Genomic DNA, 21,063 nt, shown 5'->3' on the forward strand with positions numbered 1-21,063 from the left:
AACTATAATATTTTGCAGTCCTCCTGGCCATGAGGTCAGGTTGGCTATGCTCCCCTTTTTGAACAACTGACGTGCTCCTCTTGTGTAGAGGACCTTGGAAGAACTTCACTAGAAGGACCAGAGCTATTTAAAAGTTCATCATTTTTAAAGATGGGGAAAGAAGCATATCAGTTACTTCTGATTTATCCGGTGACTTACTCTTCATTCACATCCTAGGGTGCAAACCAAATCCATGCTTTTCTCAGCAGCCAAGATTAGAGGGTCCACTGGATGTGGGACCTCGTCTTCTTTCATATTACATTACACTAAAGCCTATTTCCTGGCATTGGGGACTTACGGCTGCATCCCTCCTAAATCATCTTAGAAAAAGTACAGTGGTTTATGTATCATTTCAATAGAAAACCCGCCTCAGACTAAATTAAAGTAAGATAAAAGGGATGTGTGAGCTTCTTTTCCAAGGTGGATGTGTGGACAACACTGGGCAGCAGCTACAGTGCCCGCCAGGTCTTCCTAAGAGGTGGCCAGGCTGCCTGCTGTCCCACGCGCCTTAACTGACCATCTTCATCTTTGGAAATCATGCCTTAAGTGTTAGAACATTGACTTCCTTGTTTTTGAATGTGGTGATTTAGTTTGTTGTTATCGTCGTAGTGTTTTAAATGTTCTGGCATGGCTTATGTGTTTTCTTTGTGGGTGTAATGTCAGTTCCACACTTCCTTTTCTTTTTGGAGGACAGGTGGTAGAATTGGATTTGAAAACAGTGGTGCCTTGCTGCAGCGGACCCAAAAGGCCTCAGGACAAAGTCGCTGTGTCCGACATGAAAAAGGACTTTGAGAGCTGCCTTGGAGCCAAGGTAAGTGCCCAGGAGAGGCAGGTAGAAATCCTCTCCAACCCTGACCTGCCCCATCCTCAGCTTCTTAGTGCCCAGGCTTCATCTTCCCCCACTCAAGGATGGCTCTTCCTGAAGCCTGGCAGCGAGGATGGTTCTGCATCCTGAAGCCCTTTGTGCCTCCCCATTAGCCAGGAGCTGGACAGCTGCCTCAGGGCACTTGATCATCCTGCGCATAACTGAACTCACCTTTTTAAAAGCATGTCTGCTTTTTACATGACTCTCACCACATTGTTCACTCTACTTGCCCAGGCTTCTCTGGCCATTGTACTTCCGTTCATTCCATTCCCTGCCTGCATGTCTCCTCCCCTGTGTATGTCCTGATCTGTCAGCTCCTCCCACATTGTGGCCTCAGATCTCAGAGCAGAAAGTCAGCTCCTCTTCATCTGAACCTTCCTGGCACTTGGTCTGAAACCCTTTGATGATGTCATTCCATATTCTTTAACTTATATTTTTGGCACTTTATATTAGTTACACATCTTGATATCCCTTAGGGACTGTGTATTTGCAGATTAGACATGTGTCACAGTCCCCTCTATCCCACAGAGTACCTGGTATAACATTTTGTATGCAGTAGGTGGTCCATGAGCATCTCTGGTGTGTGATGGGTTTTATCCTTGTGACACCAGCATCATACCAAAGGTTCAACTATGCTTTGTTTGCCCTATTAGTTGAATATGGCACCTTTTTCTAAATTTCCATCAGGTTAGAATCAGTGACCTCAGTCCATATTCATTAAACTCTATAATAATGTCATCAAGTTCTACTTAGGCTAACTTAGACTGAATTTTTAATTTTAGCATTTTCATTTTTTTTTTTTTAGGTAGGAAGGAATTGTTCGTTTCAAAGCACAGTAAGATTCAGAATTATGCCTGCAGTTTATAAAGATTTTTAAAAGCTAAAGAAAACTTTAATTTCTCTGTAGCATTTCAGACTTTATTGGCCAAGATATTTATGTTTTGTTGCCAAAGTATTTCTACTTCTTTTAAAGTGATAACTTTGAATATGTATGGGTGTGTGTGTGTGTGGGTGGGTGTGTGTGTACACACCCACCCACACACACACACAAACTTTTTCCTTCCTATAGCAAGGGTTTAAAGGATTCCAGGTTGCTCCAGACCATCATAATGACCATAAGACGTTTATCTATAACAACAGTGAATTCACCCTTGCTCATGGGTCTGTGGTGATCGCTGCCATTACTAGCTGCACAAACACCAGTAATCCGTCTGTAATGTTAGGAGCAGGTAAGTGCATATGAAACCCTCCTCGTGGCCATGTGGACATGTAGGTGGAACTCTCCCAAGACATGATCCAGGGGCTTACCTCAGTTCTACATATGGTTCCCTGAACCCTGTTTTTTCCAGATGTAGGGATTTATTGTCCCAGAGATGTTTACAGAGTAACTAGTGTCCAAGCAAAGTCTTTAAAGTAGAATATATAATGCATAATAGTCTTTAGAATGAATACAGAAAATAAGTTGAAGACAGCAAAAAAAAAAAAAAAAAAAGACAAATTTCTGGTCAAGTCTAGAATCTTGTTTCAGACTTTAGAAGAGAAAACTTTTTTTGTCCCAGACTCTTCTCTGTAAAACCCCTACTAGGCCTTTTTGTACAGTGGAATTTAGTCTGTCTGACAGGTATTGTCAAGTGCATCTGAATCAGGGCTCAGGCACTGGCTGATGGAACCCACCTGCTGTGTATGCATTTCTGGTTAAGTAGTCAGTATTTATATACAGAGTTTCATTAATATAGGGTCTCTAGTTTCCAAATTTTTTAGCATCCCCTATAGTTTCTCTTGTGCCTCTTGTGTCCATAGATCACGGAGGTACAACAGCCTTTTATGAAGCGGACAGAGTATAAGCAAAACCTTCTTTGTCCTTTTATCCAAGTATTCATCTATCACCAACTAAGCTGTTTGTGTCTGGTGTAAACCAGTTTCCTTAAGACAAGTCACCAACTTGCCTATAGCCCCCCACTCCTCATTTCTTTTCTGCTTCCATGAGACGTCCTGAGACAGAGCACCTGGTGTCTCTGCAGTTGCCTGTATTTGCTAGAAGTCGGGTGGCCCAGGAGCTCTTGAGTTCAGAAATATCCGAGGACTGGATTTTTACATGTAGACTGGCTGTGTTCCTTACCAGCCAGTACTCTATTCAGAGGGCCCTTCCAATTATAATTTTTATGCAAATAAAACATAATTAGGAAGATTGCTTTTTCTCCCCAAACTAAAAACTCATTCTATAATATATCCCAAAATGGTTTTAAGTTTATCTCTTTAAAAGAAAAGAAAAAAAAAAAAGAGAGAGAGAGAGAGAGACATGTTCATTTTTAAGACTAATTTTAAATTTACTGCATACATGTCAATGGACTTTGGGCCAGTGAGCTTTTGATTTCTATTAGGCAGCAGAAAGTGCCAACATGAGTGGAGCTTTGGTGGCAGGAAATTCAGACTGAAATGTCAGTGTCTTTCCTGGTACCTGGAGTAGGCGGCCACCCACACCATGTCTGTGTTTCCCATTTCACAGGGTTGTTAGCAAGGAAAGCTGTGGATGCCGGCCTGACCGTGAAGCCTTACATCAAAACTAGCCTGTCTCCTGGGAGTGGTGTGGTCACCTACTACCTGCGGGAGAGCGGGGTCATGCCCTATCTGTCTCAGCTGGGGTGAGGGAGTTTTCTTGTACACCACTGCTTTTGTTGTATGATCTTCCATACGTATCTTGTGTGCACCTTGTAACAGATGTAAGCTTATCTGATGGCATCTAACTGCACAGTCTGTATCGGATGGTGAGTGCACTTAAACCCTTACATTCCAACAAAGTGGCCACTTGGGCTAGTTGCTCCTCACATGAGGATGCCTGTGGAGGGCAGGGCAGGGGCTGAAATCCAGCCGGTGCCTTGGTGTGGTGCTGCACGTGCTATGTGGTAGGCCAGCATTGGTTCTGCAACCGAGAGTCTGCCCTTTCATGTAAAAATTATTACTTACCATTACTAAGAATGTCCTCATTATTCAGCTAGATTAGTCATTTGTTACCAGATACAGTTTCTCCAACTTCCCCATTATTCCTAATTTTAGATGACAGATTTTATTCACATGCATAATTAAAGTCAGAAGTCCTTGGGATTATAGACTCAAAGTAGGGACTAGACAATAAACCGCGTATCTGATTTCAACTTAAAAATTTTAGATCATTCCATTAGACTTATTTTTATAAGTTACTAAAAAAAAAAGCTTAATGGAATGGTCTAGAATGAATGAATAATATATCAGAATGCTCCCAGGAATGAAAGCTTTATAGGAACAGCACTGGACTAAACTTACTTCATGACGTACTGCTCCCTTTAAATCAGTGGTCTCTAGGAGCTGTCACTCACAGAGGGGCTCACTGAGAATTATCTCTGTCCTGTGCTTCTCTTTGGCGCCTAGGTTTGATGTGGTGGGCTACGGTTGCATGACCTGCATTGGCAACAGCGGGCCCTTGCCGGAACCTGTGGTAGAAGCCATCACGCAGGTAATTACAGAGGAGCCTGTGGGCGTTTGGAGCTGTGGTCTCTTTGCATGTGACATGTAACCAAAATTTTCAGAAGGTTCAGGGAAGCAGGGGATGTGGTTAGATGTGCAGTCTTTGGAGTCAAGCTTAACCTTATTAGTTAGATAACCTTGGGCAAGTTAATTAACCTCCTTTTACCTGAGTTTTTACAACTTAAACTGGAGATGATATTAGTACCTGTTTCATAGACTGTGAGCATCGTATGAGAATGGTCACAAAAGACTTAGTGTGGATCCTGGCCTGTGGTGGCGCAGTGGCTAGAGCGGTGACCTGGAACACTGAGATTGCCGGTTCAAGGTCCTGGGCTTGACTGGTCAAGACACATATGAAAAGCAAGCTGATGCTTCCCATTCCTCTCCTTGCCTTTCTTTCTCTCTCTTTTCTCTAAAATCAATGAATAAAACCTTAAAAAAAAGAGCCTGGACCCCAGTGCTCAGTAAATCCAGGTTTTGTCTACAGAGGGCTCCAGAACTCTTAGTTCCTGATCATCTGAAGACCAGATCCAAGTCAGAGAAGTCTGCGTACACATGAACCTAAACTACATTTTAGGCTTCATTTTTGTCCCCTAAGTTCTGTAGCATTGAGAAATACCAGTTTACGGGTTTTGTGTGAAATATAGAATCAATGTAAGTCAGTGTGGATTCCTTTAGCTTTCAACTGTTATTCTTTTCCACTTGTTTTTAGGCCCCAGGAGGCAAAATAACTAGGATGTTCCCTTCTGACCTACGTGTTCTCTTGAGCAGAAACCATTGGACATGTCTCTCTGTGGCTTTTGACCCAGAGCGTCTGTCACAGGGACACGCCTGTGTGCTCTCCTACAAAGGAGAGGACCAGCAACAGGGAAACTGAAGGAGCTACATCCCGATGATGGGAAAACTTTGGCCAATGGTCTAAAATGAACAGCCTAGGCAATCTCTTTTCTTCATGCCCTGATGTTTCTCTTGCCTTACACAGGGAGACCTCGTAGCTGTTGGAGTACTCTCTGGGAACAGGAATTTTGAAGGTCGAGTTCACCCTAATACCCGAGCCAACTATTTAGCCTCTCCGCCCTTAGTAATAGCATATGCAATTGCTGGAACCATCAAGATCGACTTTGAGAAAGAGCCATTGGGTAAGGTTTTGTGTGGTCACAATTTTTTCTTTCAATTAATTTGAAAATATCATTAGAAGAAAATTGTACTCTCCTTAATAAATAACGAAGCCTGGAACTTCCAAGGGAACATGAGAAGGAGAGTCCTTTATTCCCCAGTACAGAGCTAAGACAACTGCAGTGAATGAAGATTTACTGAAGGGGAAGTGGTGACATAAGGCAAAGAAATATAAAAAGGAATAGAGAGCTTGATATTCCGCTTCTTCTCCAGTTCCTTCTTCTGTCTCCCGCTTTAACCTAACGATAGGCATTGTTCCCATATAGCCCCTGTCTATGGCCATACCACCCTGAACGCGCCCGGTCTTGTCCATATAGCCCCTTTGGAACGCATTCCAGATAGTTGAACTTCTCCCATTTCAGAGGAAATGGTGCTTTGTCTTCTTTCCTCTGGTATTCCTGCTTCCCATCCCCTCTTGAATTCATTCTAAGCAAGTCAGATAATATGAAAACAGTGCCTTTTCAAGCTGCCTTTAAGAAATTATAACTCCAGAGGTACGGGTGATCCTCATTATATGGAAATTCCATACTTGTAAATTGGCCTGTTCACTGAAATGTATTTTTACCCCAGATCAATGCTCATCTTGCCTCCAGGGTCATTCATGTGCATGCCCAGAGCAGGGGAAACAGCGAGTCATTCAGCGTGCACCTTCTCAGCTAAGTCAAACAAGGCAATCCTCTGCCTTCTTATTTTAGTGGTCACCCTGTACATAGCATCCTGTTCATGGTCATTTTTGTGCTTTTTGTTGGTGATTTCACTGTTGAAAATGGCCCTCAGGCTGGCCTGGCAATGGCGCAGTGGATAGAGCATCAGATTTGGATGCAGAGGTTTTAAACCCCAAGGTCGCCAGCTTGAGCCCAAGGTCACTGGCTTGAGCAAGCGGTCACTCTGTCGGCCATAGCCCTCCGGTCAAGGCACAAATGAGAAAGCAATCAATGAACAACGAAGGAGCTACAACGAAGAATTGATGTTTCTCATCTCTCTCCCTTCCTGTTTGTCCCTATCATTCCCTTTGGGGACCAGATATGGTGCTAATGTGCTATAGAGTGTTCCTAAACCCATTAGGCCTGTGATGGGCCTTGTGCCAAAATAGACTTTATTCAGGCATAAAGAATAGGGCTTTCTTTTTTTTTTTTTTTTTTTTTTTTTTTTTTCATTTTTCTGAAGCTGGAAACGGGGATAGACAGTCAGACAGACTCCCGCATGCGCCCGACCGGGATCCACCCGGCACGCCCACCAGGGGCGGTGCTCTGCCCCCCAGGGGGCGATGCTCTGCCCATCCTGGGCGTCGCCATATTGCGACCAGAGCCACTCTAGCGCCTGAGGCAGAGGCCACAGAGCCATGCCCAGCGCCCGGGCCATCTTTGCTCCAATGGAGCCTTGGCTGCGGGAGGGGAAGAGAGAGACAGAGAGGAAAGCGCGGCGGAGGGGTGGAGAAGCAAATGGGCGCTTCTCCTATGTGCCCTGGCCGGGAATCGAACCCGGGTCCTCCGCACGCTAGGCCGACGCTCTACCGCTGAGCCAACCGGCCAGGGCAAGAATAGGGCTTTCAACAATGAGTTCAGTGTTAATGCATCAACAGTGTATATTAAATAAGGTGTCTGTAAATGGAAACATAAAGCAGGGTTATATACTGATCAGTTGACGGGGATATTGTGCCCAGAGGCTCTCAGACACCCAGCCCTGTGTCTCCTCGGGTCGGGAGTCCATGTCCACTGCCACAGTGTTTACAAGACTGTATAGAACAAAACTCCCAGGAAGAACAAGGTGTGACTCTATGCAATAATGACAAAGGGGTGTTAAATGAAGTTTTACTCATCAACAAACACTTTTTTTTCCCAGGGGTAAATGCAAAGGGACAGCAGGTATTTCTGAAAGATATCTGGCCGACTAGAGAAGAGATCCAGGCTGTGGAGCGTCAGTATGTGATCCCGGGAATGTTTAAGGAGGTCTATCAGAAGATAGAGGTGAGGTCCTGCCTGTCCCGCCCCGCCCCGCCCCACCCCGCCCCCAGGAATCCAAGAGACAGCTTCCTGTGGCCTCTCTGCAGACCTTGAGGCTAATGGGGGTGTAAACTACAGAAAGGGATGGGTTTGTTACTCCTCTCCAGAGAACCAGGCTGGTGGTTCTCAGTCCGTTTCCTCCTGTGACTGACATTGTATGGACCCCACACTCCCCAGATGTTCCCAGGTTTGGACAGGTGGGCAGGAGCCTTAAGAAGAAAGGCCTCAGGTTGTATGTGACTCCTGGTCAGTTCTCCATAACTCTTCTTTTTTCAGACACCCTGGGGTGTTGTGTCAACTGTGGTTGAAGACACTGCCTTCCCCCACCATGTCACTCATGTGTCACTGAGGTGGAATCAATTGGTGGAGTGCACCTCTCAGAATTATTTGGATGCTTAAAAATAAATATTTAAACAAACAAGCAAACAAATAAAAACCACTCAGAAAACATCAAACTGCTTAAACAAATAACTTTTTGTGCATTTTACACATAGGGCTAAAATGTATAGGGCTCAGTGTTCTATTCTTTCCATGGTTTCTAAGTTAGGTTGACCCAAAGGCTGCTGGCATGGTCTTGGATTTGAAATAAAGGTCAAACAGGGTCACACTCATGTACTGTGTCCTTCCACAAGTGGCTCATTGAGAAGTGGCCTGGGAGGTTGGTCGGTGCTGGATTTAGTACATTTATTCAGAGGCTGAGTTACTGGATCTGTAGAGGGAATTTAAGCTAATTTTTATGCAAAACAGCTGTCATTTGCTATCCAATGGTCATGTGATTTGGGAGTCTACTTCCCCATTTCTCAAAGAGTAAATAATTCCCACTTAGGTACAAATCTGGGTTGTTATTTCTTAAGCTGTAATTGAAAGTATATGGATTAACTATATTGCTGTAAAACAAATTATGCCAAAACTTAATAGATTACATCAGCAAGCATTTATTATGTCACAGTTATTGTGGATCCAAGTGTGGCTTTAACTGGGTGCTTCTGCCTTCACAAGGCTCCAGTCAAGGTGTCATCTCGGGCTGCAGCTCATCTGAAGACTCAGCTGGGGAAGGTGCACTTCTAAGGGCACCCACACGTAGTTGGTGGCAGGATAAGATGCCTTACAGGCTGTTGGACCAGGAGGCTCACTTCCTCCTGACCATTAGCCAGAGACCTCCCTCAGTGCCTTGTGCGTGAGTCTTCACAGCTCATAGCGTGGCAGCGGGCTGCCACCAGGGCAGGCAAGCCAGAAAGCGAGAGGGGATGAAAGACATCGAAGGCATAGCCTCTTTAAAACCTAATCTTGGAAACGAGTCACTAGGTTCAGCCCACCCTCAGCAGGAAGGGCTCATTTTAGGGTCTGAATCCCTGAGGGTGGGGTCCTTGCAGGCTGTGTCACAATGCATATGTATTTTTGTTATTTAGCTTAACACTGTCTTAGTATAAATGAACTCTTTTGTATGGCTAGAATAGGAATGGTTTTTAATATACTCTTAGCTTGAATATATGTTTTATGTTTATGTGTTAAATTTTTCTTAGATAGAATGTGATTAGCCTGTTTTTCTTCTTTGTAGACTGTGAATGACAGCTGGAATGCCTTAGCAGCCCCCTCAGATAAGCTGTATTACTGGAATCCCAAATCTACATATATTAAGTCACCACCATTCTTTGAAAACCTGGTATGACTTCTTATTTTTAACAAAATGAATTCTTCAAATGGTTCTTTTCCATGTAACATCTATATTACCCCACATCTTTGCTTTAACTACCTGTTTCATTAAAACCTCTACAAACTCAAGCCAGTAATACTGGGGAGAGTTTGGGGAAGCTGGGATATTTGGCTGCAGTGAGCCTACCACTTCTCTGTGCAGGGGTTGTGTGTGGCTGTGTAGAGACACCCTGGTGACCAAGTGCCCCCTCCCCGGACGTAGACTCGGTGAAGTCTGAGGGACTGCTCCAGCGAGCATTCCCAGGGCCTGCCATCTTTAAACTTTAAACCCATTCAGACAAAGGGAATCTGCCCTGAAACTGCTGACAAGGAGTCCTTGCTGCCCTTGCCGGGTCCCTGTGGGGAGGTGGTGGGGAAGTCAGAATTCCCTCGTCGCAGCATCTGAGGAGTTCTGTGAAGAGAGAATGTCATTTGCAGCTGCATCCCTGTTGCTTTTGAAGGGACAGTGCCAATATTTTGCCTTCCCTTCAGGGGTAAGATGTGACTATTTTGAGTAAATTCATCTTACTTTTCTAAGCACTTCTGATAAAACTGAAGAAAAAAAACCCAAAAAAACCTGGACTCTTCTGTGCACTGATGTAAGGCTGTCCCCTGGTCAGGTCGGTGGACCACCGCTGTGAGACTTCTCTCGTGACTTGCTGGAGGAAACCAGGGCAGGCACTGACTTGTTGTGTTCTTTGCTAGACTCTGGACCTTCAGCCCCCTAAATCGATTGTGGATGCCTACGTGCTGTTGAACTTGGGAGATTCAGTAACAACTGACCACATCTCGCCTGCTGGAAATATTGCAAGAAACAGCCCTGCGGCTCGCTACTTAACTACCAGGGGGTAAGTGTGAGTGCGGTGAGGACACATGAAAGGCAGACGTGAACTGAACAGGCCAGCTTTTCTCTTTTCTCTGGTCTCTTTGGAATCAGATTGTGGTTTTTCACTGCACCCTGGGGTTCGAAAACCAGTCAGTCTTTCTGTGTGCTGCTTTGAATGTTTCATGGGAGAATCCATCAGTACGTGAGCCCCAGCAGGTGGAGGGGGGACCGTCTTTGAGCAAGTGTTATACTCATTAGGCTCAACTGTCACCTCCACCCCGGCTTGCCTAATAGTTAAAGCACAAGGCTCTGCCCTTAACCCATGCCAGAGCCTGGTTCCCCTCGAAACTTGCAGCGGGGATAGGACCTGAAATGCACTGCTGTCCCTGCTTCAGACACGTTCCTTCCAGAGAACTGCTTTGAGGATCAGCAGTGCTCACCTTCGCCAGTCTTTTAGCCGTGTACTGATTCTAGCAGGTTACCATACCAGTATTATCTCCCATTATCTAATATACCCATATTAATCTAAGTCAGTCCCAAATCTGACTTCCCATGAGTTAGTCTGGGGAGGTAAAAATTCCCGGTTCCATCCCCTCCTCCTGAGTCAGCTTCCCCAGGAGCAGAGTCTAGAGCCAATTTGAGGAACAGACTTCAGCATCTTTTTTGATTGGTGATTGTTTGAATCCCTTTGAGACATGGACTCTAGGGGAATTGAATGAAGGCCAATACCCTCCCAGGAAAATGTGCATATGTACAACATTTCAAATATAACTTCACCTGCTCCTCAAACCCATTTATAGATTCTCTCAATCCTCAAATTAGAGCTAACCTTTAAATCACGTTAACACACACACGTTTCCTAGCATTTTAAGGAACAGACCAGTGACCTGGTCACTGTCTTTATTGTAAAGTGTTCCTGATAGTCTAACGTTCACTGTCAGGGGAGCTCACAAACCAGGTTTGTCTGATTCCAGGGCCAAGAGAAGTTGCTGTTCTGCCGTTGTGGCACTGTTTTGATTTTTAGCTGATGAAATTGTAAACCATGCCCTGGCCAGTTAGCTCAGTGGTAAAGCGTCAACCTGGCGTGTGAAGTCCTGGGTTTGATTTCTGGTCAGGGCATACAGGAGAGCAACTATCTGCTTCTCCACCCTTCTCCCTTCCCCCTTCCCCCTCTCACCTCTCTCTCTTTCTCTCTCTCTCTCTCTCTCTCTCTCTCTCTCTCTCTTTCTCTACCCTTCCCACAGCCATGACTCAGTTGGTTTGAGCACATCAGCCCCGGGCACTGAGGATGATTCCATTGAGCCCCTGCCTCAGACACTAAAAATAGCCCAGTTGGGAGCATGGCCCCAGATGGGCAGAGCATTGTCCCCAGACTGGGGTTGCATGTGGATCTGGGTTGGGGCACATGTGGGAGTCTGTCTCTCTATCTCCCCTCCTCTCACTTAAAAAAGAAAAAAAGAAAATGTAAATCGTGCTGCCAGTTGTCTTCCCTTTCAGTCAGGCCCTGGCAACTTGGGGACAACTCTACAATTCCTTCTGGCACTTTATGGAACATGTTTTATTTCCCCCATTCTTGGCTCCACCTGCCTGGGTTACCCTGATTATTGTCTCTGCTTCTTTTTCTTGTACATTTTTAATACTTTCTTTTTTTGTGAAACTTTATAGGGCACCTTACTGAATAAGTAAAATAAATAGTCTTATTAGAGTTCCTCCTGCTTTTTCCACCGAGACTTATAAGATGGAAAGTTGATCCTGGGAGAACATTGAATTACGCTTTGTCACCACTGCTCACCTCACGCTCTGCCCTCATTGAAACTCTGGGAATAGTTTTTCTGCCCTGGAGAACAATGCTTGATAGATTAGAGAAATAACAAGGTTCCCGTTTGTTTGTTTGTTTTCTTCTTTTGGTTTAAGCTAAGTTTACTCTTCACTCTGTTCACTAAACTAGCTTCTCTCCCACTTGCCTTATTAGCCTGACTGCACGAGAATTCAACTCTTACGGTTCCCGCCGAGGTAACGATGCCATCATGGCCCGGGGGACATTTGCCAACATTCGCTTATTAAACAAGTTTTTGAACAAGCAGGCACCACAGACCATCCATCTGCCTTCTGGAGAAATTGTGAGTACAGTGCCATCTGCTTCCTCGAGAAGCCTGCATTTGTCAGGTTCTAGGTGGTTGGACATTTACTCAATCACTTTCCTTTCGGTTTTATTCTTTCTTCACAGCCCCGTCCTACCTCTTGCTTCCTGTAGTCACTCTTGCCAAGCAAGTGTCCATGTGTGTAGAGTCCATCACTGTCGGGGATGCCCTTTGCCCTTTGAACTATGAAAACCTCCTCTTCCTGTTTAGAGATTGTGCTTCATGGCTTAACTAAATCTAGTTTCCTGGCAGTTCAGCTTTAAAAGTCTGATTGAAATGCTCTGAGTTCAGACTATTTGAGGGGGAAATTCCAGGTTAATGTAGGGGGTATTTTGCCCTGGCTGGTGGCTCAGTAGATAGAGCATTGGCCCACTGTATGGACATTCCAGATTTGAGTCCTGGTCAGGGCACACAAGAGAAGTGACCATCTGCTTCTCCCTCTCTCCCTTGTCCCCTCCTCTCCCTTTCACCCCCCTGCAGCCAGTGGCTTGATTGGTCTGACCATCGGCCCTGGGTGCTGAGGATAGCTCTGTTGGAGTACATCATCCTCAGGTGCTAAAAATAGCTTGGTACTTGAGCCTTGGCCCCAGATGGCATTGTCAGGTGGATCCTGGTCAGGGCGTGTGCAAGGGTCTGCCTCACTATATCCATTCTTCTTACTTTAAAAAAAAAGGGTATTTATCAAGAAAGTGCTGTTTTATGACTTTATTAGCATTTAATTTAATTCACCATACAACTAGGGAAAGAAGGAACGCAGAGGCTTGTGGAGGCCTGCTTGGGTCCTAGAGGGAACCATTCGGTTGGCATGTTACAGCTGGAATGGTCTGGTGGGAGGGAAACCTGCACTTTGAGTCAGACAAGCCTGGGTTTGAGATGGTTTTCTATTGCTGTAATCAGAGGGCAAGGAAGAGCTAGCTAGCTATTTATTTATTTAAAGAAAGAACTCTTTAAATGAAGTAAATAAATAAATAAATAACCTAAAAATTTCACAAGGAAAATTGTTTAGTTGAGACAATCTCTCAGATTATAGAACAGAAAGACAAAGCAGAAATTAGGAAATATGAGAAAAATGAAAGACTAAACTGAGGAGGTCCAGCATTCAACTGAATAGAGACACTGCAGAGAAAAGAGGAAATTATCAAAGATGTAAGTGACATACGGGACATTCCCCGGCTACAAGATCTAAGGCTCAGATTGAAGGGTCCACTGACTGCCTAGCAGTGATTAAGGATGACCCGTGCCAACTCATGTCATTGTGACGTTAAGAACAGCAGGAATGAAGATAAGATCTGGAAACTTTCCAAGAGGGAAGAACAGCTTTCACAAGAGATGCTGGGGGCAGATGTGCCTAAAACAACACTGGAAACTTAGACTGATGTCTTCCTTAAAGTTCTATGTCCTTCATATTACCAGTCAAATAAAATTAAAATTGTAACATAATCAGAGACTCAAACACTTTTTAAAAATATCCCTCAATCCATGTCTCAGGAAGCTATTTAGTGAATATGTTCTGCCAAAATGAGGGAATAAACCAAAATAGAGGAAAATGTCAGAGGAGACATCTGGGAGATTCTGGGAACCCCGGGACGGTGGTGGAGGAAGATTTCTTGGTCACAGGGATGCCATGTAGAGAGCCACCAGCCTAACTGGAGCAGTCTTGAGGGCTCCAGGGATGTCACCTCCAGGAGAAAGATTTGTAGATGATAGATTGCCTGATAAAACTGAATGTCTTTAAAGAAGATTTATACTTTAGGCAGAGCGATTGGGGATTAATTAATGGATAGGAACAAAGAAACAGGTAAGCATACACGCACACACACAAAGTGAAAATTATTAATTTCACTGAAAATTGTTTTTAAATTGCCAAGAAAAGAAAACGATAGTACATTATACAACTCAGCTGTAAATACTGTAGCATTTACACAATCATAATGCAAACACCAAATATTGACATACCCACCATATGACATAATTATATTGGGAGATTGGGGAGAGGGGATCTGTAGGGGAACCCTTGGAAGTGGTGCTTAAAAGAACCAAATCCTCATCAATCTAGGAAATAGGATGAAACTGGAGAAATGAAGAACTGACAGTTTAAACATAATACCAAGAATATATAGAGGCACAGTAACACAAGAAACAATGGTGTCTTCTTTAGAAGAGGGGAGAGTGCGGGGAGCTCCTGCTTTATAACCTGGCTGATACCCTCAGCATGGCTCATATAACAGAACAGGCAGGAGACCAGAGGTCTAGAGCTGCATGGTCCCTCTGGTCTTGAGTTTCAAGACCTGCTTTGCCATGGGATTGTCAGCTTTACAACAGTTTTGAAAGCACATTGAAACACACACTCCCAAATCCTTATACCCAAAGCTAGTAATAGATATCTCTGAAAATATCAGCTAGGATGTTTCTTTTTGATCTTTGAAAGACTCTAGGGTATTTGGACAGAGAAGGCTTTCACTGTTTTTTTTGTGTGTGTTTTTTTTTAAGTTTTTATATTCATGAGCTCTGATCCAGCTGAACACATACAGATCCCTACCCAGATTTAGCTAATGCCATGTGACATTAACCACTGGCTCCATTAGTCCAACTAAATAGTAATTTGTAAAAGCTTGCTTGAGGGTCTGATTAAACACCTTTCTAGAGCCCCTTTCAAATGAAACACTCACTAGAGAGATTTTATTTTCTGACCTAGTAGCCAAGGAAAACAACTGTTTAATTACAGTACCACCAGCAGTGACATCAGATGTCTTTGTAAAGTCTCACCTCAGCAGAATATTCAGTTTCTGTGAGAAATAAATGAACCTATTTCTGTGAGATTTTCTCTTATTTACTAAAAATATGTGTTAGCCTTTCCCTGTCCTTTAATGATGGGCACTTCCACCAGTTTATCCTCTCTCTACTTTGACCTCCATGTAGAAGGGTGACTAATAGAAGTTTGCATTTTTGGCTCTGGTCAGTTGGCTCAGTGGTAGAGCATCAACCTGGCATGTCGATGTCCTGGGTTCAATTTCTGGTCAGCGCACATAGGAGAAGCGACCATCTGCTTCTCCACCCTCCCTCTCCCCCCTCCTCTCTCTCTTTCTCTTCCCCTCCCTCAGGCATGGCTCAAATGGTTCTGAGGATGGTTCTGAGCGCATCAGCTCTGGGTGCTGAGGATGGCTCTTTGAAGCCTTCACCTCAGACACTAAAAATGGCTCAGTTGCAAGGATGGCCCCAGATGGGCAGAGCCCCAGGGGGGTTGCCTGGTGGATCCCCGTCAGGGCGCATGCAGGAGTCTGTCTCTCTCTCTCCTCTCACTTGGAAAAGAAGAAAAGAAAAAAAAATTGCATTTTATATAATTTCAAGACATGTTACCTTGCCATGTGTTGCTACCCTTCACAAACCAGGATTTTTAAGTGGAATTCTCCTTAAAAGCTTTAAAACAGTTTAGCAATGAAAGAAAGGGAGAAATCTAACCTTTCTTTTTCCCCTGATACCTTAGGATTTTAATGTTTTTCTAAGACAGCAGTTAGCCATTTCAGTTAAAAGACTATTAAATACAATTTGGGAAATACAGACAGATGGAGTTCACGGGGAATCTGTAGACCAGATTTGGCTCTGGTCAGTTGGCTCAGTGGTAGACATCCAATTGGCTGACCTTTCCTTTGGCTTCACGTTGACTTGGCTCATGACAGACCCTCTGACCCTGCACATCTCCCCAGGCCTCCCCGGCGGTGTCTCCAGTCTGTGCCTCTGCTGCGTCTGTAATACCTTCCCTTTCTCTTCCTCAGCTTGATGTGTTCGATGCTGCTGAGCGGTACCAGCAGGCAGGCCTCCCCCTGATCGTTCTGGCCGGCAAAGAGTACGGCTCTGGCAGCTCCCGGGACTGGGCAGCCAAGGGCCCTTTCCTGCTGGTGAGTGTGATGTAGGACAACCCATAAGGCAGCTGCCCCCTGGACCGGGAGGGAAGCTGGGCAGGGGCCCAGAGAGCAATCTTGATGGTTAACTTTCCAAGACGTCATGGAAGAGCAAGCTCAGAAGAGCGTGTGGTGTTTGTTCCTCTCCTGCTTCTGGTGGCTCTGGCTTCACTTCTCTCAGTGAAGGGTAGTCTGGAGTTGAACTTGTTCCCTCAGATCAGACATATCCTGGGAACCATGGATCTTTGGGGGTGTCAGGAAAACAGCTGGGTGGGGAGCTGTCCAATCGCTGAAATAACATCCGAAAGGTTGTATGTATGTCTCTTATTATGGGGAAAAATGTCATGGTTTCTGTAATGTTCTCAGAAGTTGAGGATCCCAAATTTATTTAAGGCCATTTTCCCTGGTGAACTTCAGGAATAATCAAGAGCTGCTGCTGCTACTGATCTGTCTGCCAGGTTCACGGGATGGAAGAAGTAAGGAACCTGAGCTTTGGATCAAGTCAGGGAAAGCCCTTTCTACAATTGCTTTTTACTGCCTGTGAAAATCTGCTTATAGGCTCAGTATAGAAGGATGCTCCCTCTGTATTTGGACAGGATGCTCTTTAGAACCTTCAGCCGTTTCAGGGCTTGGCCTGCTGGAGGCTTCCCCGTGGGAGGGGCCAGACAGGCAGCAGAGAGCTCTGACCCCTTGAGCATTTGCTTGCCCTGAAAGCCGAGAAGAATCCTGCTGCCTGGCTTTAATCCTCAGGGTAGTATAAAAGTGTTTAGCTGATGTCAGTTTAAATAACATGTGGCTCGAGCCCCATTAATGCACTTGGGAAATACTGAGTAGTGATAGTGATATCTATAAGTACAGTAAAAATGTGGATGTTTGGCAGGCAGTCCCCCAACTGTCCAGTCTTCTGAAAATCTTTTAATATCACATACCTGTTATTTTGGTTTTTTAATCAATCATTTTGCTCTGTAGGAATGAAAAAAAAAAAAAAAAAAGATGTCCTCTGATTACTCAGTAATAAGTCGGGGGGCTGCCTTTTTTAGAACTGCTGAAAAGAACCAGAGAAAAGAAGGACAGGATTTTAAGAAGGAAGCTAGGCACTGACAGTAGCAAGGAAAGCAGCAGTCAGGTGGGCAACTAAGATCTATGGGAGGGTAAGGAGAACCGGCACCCGGAGGGCACTCCAGGGCCTAGACTTCTCTACAGAGTGCCTGAATCCCGGCTGCCCAGACACCATACACTTCACTCTGTAGCTGCCCAGCCTGGGCCACTCAGCAGTCCTGGGCCGAAGTCACTCGGAGAGGTTTAGATAATTGTGGTCCGTGGTATCTACAGCTCTGCACCATCATTTATACAGAGCTAGAGATGTGCATAGTAGGCGTTTACAGAGATTCCCACTTCCCCAAAAAATATATAATACATATATCCATAGAGATGTGCATAGTAGGCGTTTACAGAGATTCCCACTTCCCCAAAAAATATATAATACATATATCCATACAAAATATCTACTATCCTGAAGAATCTTCCCTTCCTCCATAAATTTGTTTTTAAATTTGGAAAGACCCGTGAGTTGTTTTTTTTTAATCCCTATTCCTGGATCTCATCCTCGGAGATTATGGTGTAACAGGTAAGGGAAAAGATCTGGATGTCAGGATTTTAAAAATCTCCCTTGGTGATTATAATATGCAGCAAAGTTTGAGAACCACTGCTCCATAGCCATGGTTCTCATGAACCATGAGAACACTCACAGGAACCACTGTCTTCCTGCCCCACACCCCCTGCATAAGGTTCTCGTGCAGTAGATCTAGGGTAGTGCCCAAGAGTCTACATTATTAACAAGTTCCCTGAGTGACCTTGATTCAGGGGCATCTTAAAAGTGTACCCTAGGTATCGAGACATTTTAGGGATATCTAAATATTCTGTTACAGTTAAGTAATATTTGATAATGGAGTTGTTTAACTTTATTGAGTATCCTGATTTATTGATCATTGCTATATATGCCAGTTATAGATTACCAATAAAATGTACCTTAAAGGAAGTTTAATGTCAAGATTATATTCAGTACAATTTGAGCCTTGAAACAGGAAGTATAAAAGTAGCACATAGTAGGTGATCATTACTTTCTTTGTAGTAAGTTCTATAAGCTGTTTTTTGATTGGATCTTTCATGTATGCCAATGCACCTACAATAATAGAATTGAAGGGAAAGAAATGAATTTTTTTCCTGACCAGGCAGTGGTGCAGTGATGGAATGTTGGACTGGGACACAGAGAACCCGGGTTCGAAACCCTGAGGTCGCCAGCTTGAGTCCGGGCTCATCCGGTTTAAGCAAGGCTCACCAACTTGAGCCCAAGGTTGCTGGCTTGAGCAAGGGGTCACTCGTTCTGCTATAGCCCCCTGGTCGGGGCACATGAGAAAGTAATCAATGAGAAAATAAGGTACCACAACAAAGAATTGATGCTTCTCATCTCTCTCCCTTCCTGTCTGTCTGTCCCTATCTGTCCCTCTCTCTTTCTCTCTGCCTCTGTCACACACAAAAAATAAATAAAAAAGAAATGAATTTTCTTTATGTTGTTTTGTGATGTGGGTTTCAGTCACACTCAAAGTTTGCTAAGAGGTGTTGCATTCCAGACTGATGTGTGGGGTCAGGCTGCATGGGTTCAAAATACCAGATACTGTATACCCCTGACTGCCCAGGTAGAGGGAACAATAATAGCATCCACCCCCTAGGGGCTGGAAGGGGAATGAGAGAAATCATTTAGGTGCTTATATAGTACCTGTGCTTTGTAGGCAATCATTTAATACTGACTGCTGTGTTATTTATAGCTAAGGGAGTAACATTTTATATAAACAATTAATTGATACTTATAAAGAATTTAGGTGTGAGAAGAGTTTTGACTTAAGCTTTCTGTTAACTTTTTGTGAGTCTAAAGAAAAATTAGACCTGTGTCCAAACGCTTTTCGTGGTTCCTCAGGGAATCAAAGCTGTCCTGGCTGAGAGCTACGAGCGCATTCACCGCAGTAACTTGGTCGGAATGGGAGTGATACCGCTCGAATACCTCCCTGGGGAGACGGCGGACACCCTGGGTCTCACAGGACGGGAACGATACACCATCAACATCCCAGAAAACCTCAAACCGCAAATGAAAGTCCAGGTCAAGGTAAGCCAGGGCCAGCTAAAAGGGACCCTGTGTTTGTAAACAGTCTTGTTAGAAGCAAATTGGTGAGTTTTGGAACAAGAAAAAAAACAAACAATAGAACTGCATTAGACTTAAGAGTTCTGCTAGCATCTTTTTTACCTGCCTTCACAACATAGTGAGGAGGATACCTCTTGATTTATTATTTATTTCTGTTTATTCATAGAGTTGTCATCAGTTCCATTCTTACCTCCAAGCCTTCTTCCATTCCTCCTAATCTCACTTAGCCAAGAGGAGAGTGATGGAAGCTCTCCTCAATTATTAGGTAATAAACACCCTTTTTATTATAATGATATGAACAACAGACACACTCGCCCCATGCCTAAATCTTAACCTAAAATGACAGTTCCCAAGGTGAGGTAAGGATGAAGTGCCCGTGCCAAGTTCCCTGGGGAGATTTAGATTCTCAGGCAGAGGCAGCTCCTGAGGTGTGTCTCTGGATGAGCAGCTGCGCCAGCCGCCTAAGGGACAACCTTAACAAAACCTCTGCTGACCTAAGACCCTTCTACCTGCAGGGGGCTCCAAGAGAGGCTTTAGATAATACCATCCCAAAGGTCACCAGTCACTGCTGCCCAGAGAGGCCATTTCTCATTCTCAGAAGTCTCTCACTTCTATCGTGCATACACTGCTTTTCCTTTCATATGAGTCTGTTGGGGACTAGCAGGTCTGGGCTGGGGCATGGGACGGTGCACATTCCTAGGCGCTGCGGGTGGTGCTGATGTGCGGACTGCGCTCTGCGTGGCCAGGCCTGAGGGCAGGCTAGACACAGGCTCCTCCTGGCTGAGCGGTGTCACCTCCCTCTGTGATTCTCCTTTGCTTCTTTCTATGTTGTCGCAGCTGGATACCGGGAAGACCTTTGAGGCTGTCATGAGGTTCGACACTGACGTGGAGCTCACTTACTTCCGCAACGGCGGCATTCTCAACTACATGATCCGCAAGATGGCCAAGTAGACCCTCGTTCCTTAGGAGCCCAGCACTGAGAGCAGCACGCGGGGAGCGTGTGGAGCGCCACCCGTCCGCCGGCCGAGCCCGGGCTCCGGACCGTGGCCCCGTCTCTGCGCAGGGCGCTGCCTTGTAGGCGGAGCGCTGGCGTGCTGGTGCCTTTCGTCTAGGCACCGAATCTGCAGTGTCTACATTCTCTATTTTTGTTAATCTTTTTATCTTTTTCTAGAATTTTGAAACTGGCCTGTTGGGAATGCCAGTAGTGCCAGAAAGAACTGAGCTCCTCTTTAAATTTACTGATCACAGAATGTTGATTTTTTTACTCTTAGCTTGTTTATTGTCAGCTGAACACAGAGAAATCTCCTTAGGAGGTGTTTCCCGCCCTCTTCTGCGTTCCTCTGATCTCCTCCACTCAGTGAAACCTTTCCCTTGAGGGTCATTCGCCTTTGCCTATTATCAGTGTTAATTGACGTGGGAAGATATGAACTTTTGCACACTTTAGATCACATCAATGATTACGACTGTCCCCACTTCCCCTTTCTTTGGGTGTAAATGATCCGGACACCTTGTGGACAGGTTGGATGTTGAAACTTTTCAATTATATACCTTTTGATGGATCAACATTAAAGAAATGTGACGTTTTCTTTTACTATCTTTAAAATTTTTTTCCCAGAAAAATTTTTTTCGTTTGTCAAGAGGGTAACTTTGTTTGGAGGTGGTTTTGGAGAGAGAGACACAGAATATTTCTAATTTGAATAAAATTAAATCTATTTTCAAGGAAAA

At 44.6% G+C, this 21,063-nt stretch overlaps 1 protein-coding gene across 2 annotated transcripts in view; it reads left to right on the plus strand.

The window, feature by feature from the left end:
- Nucleotides 1–21,063, plus strand: part of ACO1 (aconitase 1) — a 67,940-nt gene extending 46,877 nt beyond the window's left edge. For both annotated transcript variants that reach the window (XM_066368308.1, XM_066368309.1), the window contains 12 exons: nt 734–850; nt 1,974–2,133; nt 3,411–3,546; nt 4,310–4,394; nt 5,388–5,544; nt 7,424–7,548; nt 9,143–9,247; nt 9,982–10,124; nt 12,075–12,222; nt 16,017–16,139; nt 19,117–19,302; nt 20,176–21,063. In XM_066368308.1, the coding sequence (XP_066224405.1) occupies nt 734–850; nt 1,974–2,133; nt 3,411–3,546; nt 4,310–4,394; nt 5,388–5,544; nt 7,424–7,548; nt 9,143–9,247; nt 9,982–10,124; nt 12,075–12,222; nt 16,017–16,139; nt 19,117–19,302; nt 20,176–20,289 (1,599 nt within the window). In that variant the 3' untranslated portion in view covers nt 20,290–21,063. The remainder of the gene's footprint in view (nt 1–733; nt 851–1,973; nt 2,134–3,410; nt 3,547–4,309; nt 4,395–5,387; nt 5,545–7,423; nt 7,549–9,142; nt 9,248–9,981; nt 10,125–12,074; nt 12,223–16,016; nt 16,140–19,116; nt 19,303–20,175) is intronic.

This window comes from Saccopteryx leptura, chromosome 2 (genome assembly GCF_036850995.1).
Source record: "Saccopteryx leptura isolate mSacLep1 chromosome 2, mSacLep1_pri_phased_curated, whole genome shotgun sequence".
Classification (NCBI taxonomy): domain Eukaryota; kingdom Metazoa; phylum Chordata; class Mammalia; order Chiroptera; family Emballonuridae; genus Saccopteryx; species Saccopteryx leptura.